The sequence below is a fragment of the Octodon degus genome, unplaced genomic scaffold, assembly GCF_000260255.1.
Source record: "Octodon degus isolate 3935 unplaced genomic scaffold, OctDeg1.0 scaffold00111, whole genome shotgun sequence".
NCBI classification, from domain to species: Eukaryota; Metazoa; Chordata; class Mammalia; order Rodentia; family Octodontidae; genus Octodon; species Octodon degus.
Window position 1 is genome coordinate 3,512,230 of NW_004524687.1, and position 1,702 is coordinate 3,513,931.

The 1,702-nt window shown below is 40.3% G+C and overlaps 1 protein-coding gene across 1 annotated transcript in view; it reads left to right on the forward strand.

Moving 5' to 3' along the window:
- LOC101588789 (paraspeckle component 1) overlaps nt 1-1,702 on the forward strand; it is a 98,895-nt gene that overhangs the window by 21,917 nt on the left and 75,276 nt on the right. The window contains exon 4 of the mRNA XM_023699167.1: nt 926-1,148. Coding sequence (XP_023554935.1) covers nt 926-1,148 — 223 coding nt within the window. The remainder of the gene's footprint in view (nt 1-925; nt 1,149-1,702) is intronic.

Here is a 1,702-nt window from a genome sequence, read left to right on the forward strand (position 1 = left end):
TTAAGTCTTTTTTTTTTTTTTAAATATTTATTGATTGATTGATTGATTGATTGATTGATTGTGTGGCCAGCTCAGCCCACCAGGGGGCGAGCAGGCCGGCATGTGGTGCTGGGGGATTGAACCGAGGTCTCTGTGCTTTGCTTGAGCTTAGCTTGTTCTAAGTAGATGCTTTAGATCACTGAGTCATCTCACCAGCCCATAAAGAGCCAGGTGTTTCTTAAGTGATAGCTAGACTCTTAGTGATATGGTGGCAAATTGGGGAGAAAGACATTTTTGAACATCATGATTGATGTATGATTTGTTTCCTTTTAATCATTTTTAAAAATTGCATTTGTGTGTGTTTATTTTTTGTTTTTTGTTTTTTGTTTTGCTTTCTGAGACAGTCTAGGTTGGCCTCAAAGCCATCAGGTCCTCCTGCCTCAGCATGCCAAGTGTGTGCCATTAAAGGTGTGTACCACTAGGCCTGATCACTTTCTGTTGTTGTGTAGACTTTATATAATATGTATCAGTATTTGTTAAAGTGAATATAATAATTACGCTAATTTAAGTAAGAATTTTAAATCTTTAGTATATCTACAAATGTAATTGAAGTGAGAAAGATGGGTGAAGAAGGGGATAGAGGGCATAGCTCAGTGTTAGAATCCTTGCCTAGAATGTATGAGTCTGGGTTTGATTCCCCAGTAGTATAAAATTTTTTAAAAGTAAAATCTTTCTATTCAGGAAAGATAAGTGAATAAAAAAAGATAAGTGAGAAAAATGACAAAGGGAGGCTATAGGGAAGTGGTACGTATAGTGAAATCGTACATATTTCAACATTTTAGAATATGTCCCAGTATATAAAAATAAGATGGTACGATGTTGTAGTCAGGATTTGCAAGGGAATAGATTTAATACAGGACACATAATTTATACGATTGTTTTATAGCATTAAACCAAAAAGTCATATACAGAAGAGTGCAGATCTGTTCACAAACTAGAGACATAAAGAATCCTGTTGAGGTCCTGGAGCTCATGGCAGTGTCCTTCATGAGTCCAGCTGAGGAACTGGAGCTCATGGCAGTGCCCTCCATAAGTCCAGCTGGAGGACAGGAGCCCATGACAATGTTTTATGCAAGTCTACCAAGGATCAGCACTGGGAAGGCCCAAAGGTCCGTAGTGGAAGCTAGAAAGACTGCACTAGCAGGATGAAGGATCTGTGCCAGCAGGCCGAGGGATCAGCACTGGAGCCAGGAAGCATTGCTCAAGGTAAGGACTGGAGCTGTCTTAAAAAGAACCACTGCCATCCTTAGCGACTGTGAGGACCCAAGTTCCACCACTGATGAGAACAGCCAGGCTCATATCAGGAAAACCAGTGCAACAAGCTTCTGCAGGAGAACCAACTGTCAGTAGTACATCATCTTCCCATTCAGTTCTCCTTTCATTGCTGGCAACAATCCTCACGTGGGCCTTCCACAACCAAAAACGTGCTGATTCATTTCGGCTGAGTGTTACAAGTTCCTCAGTAATCTATGACATACTATAACATGTTCCTCATTTTTTTAGGGTTATACAGTGTGATGATGGTGATTGTAACTGAGCTTTGCCTACATGTTCATGCACCTGTTTATTTACAAGTGAGAATAGGTCTTATGTAGTCTCTGTTAGCCTGGAATTTGCTGGGTAGCTCATTCTTGCTGTGGACCCCCAATTTTCTTTCTTTCTT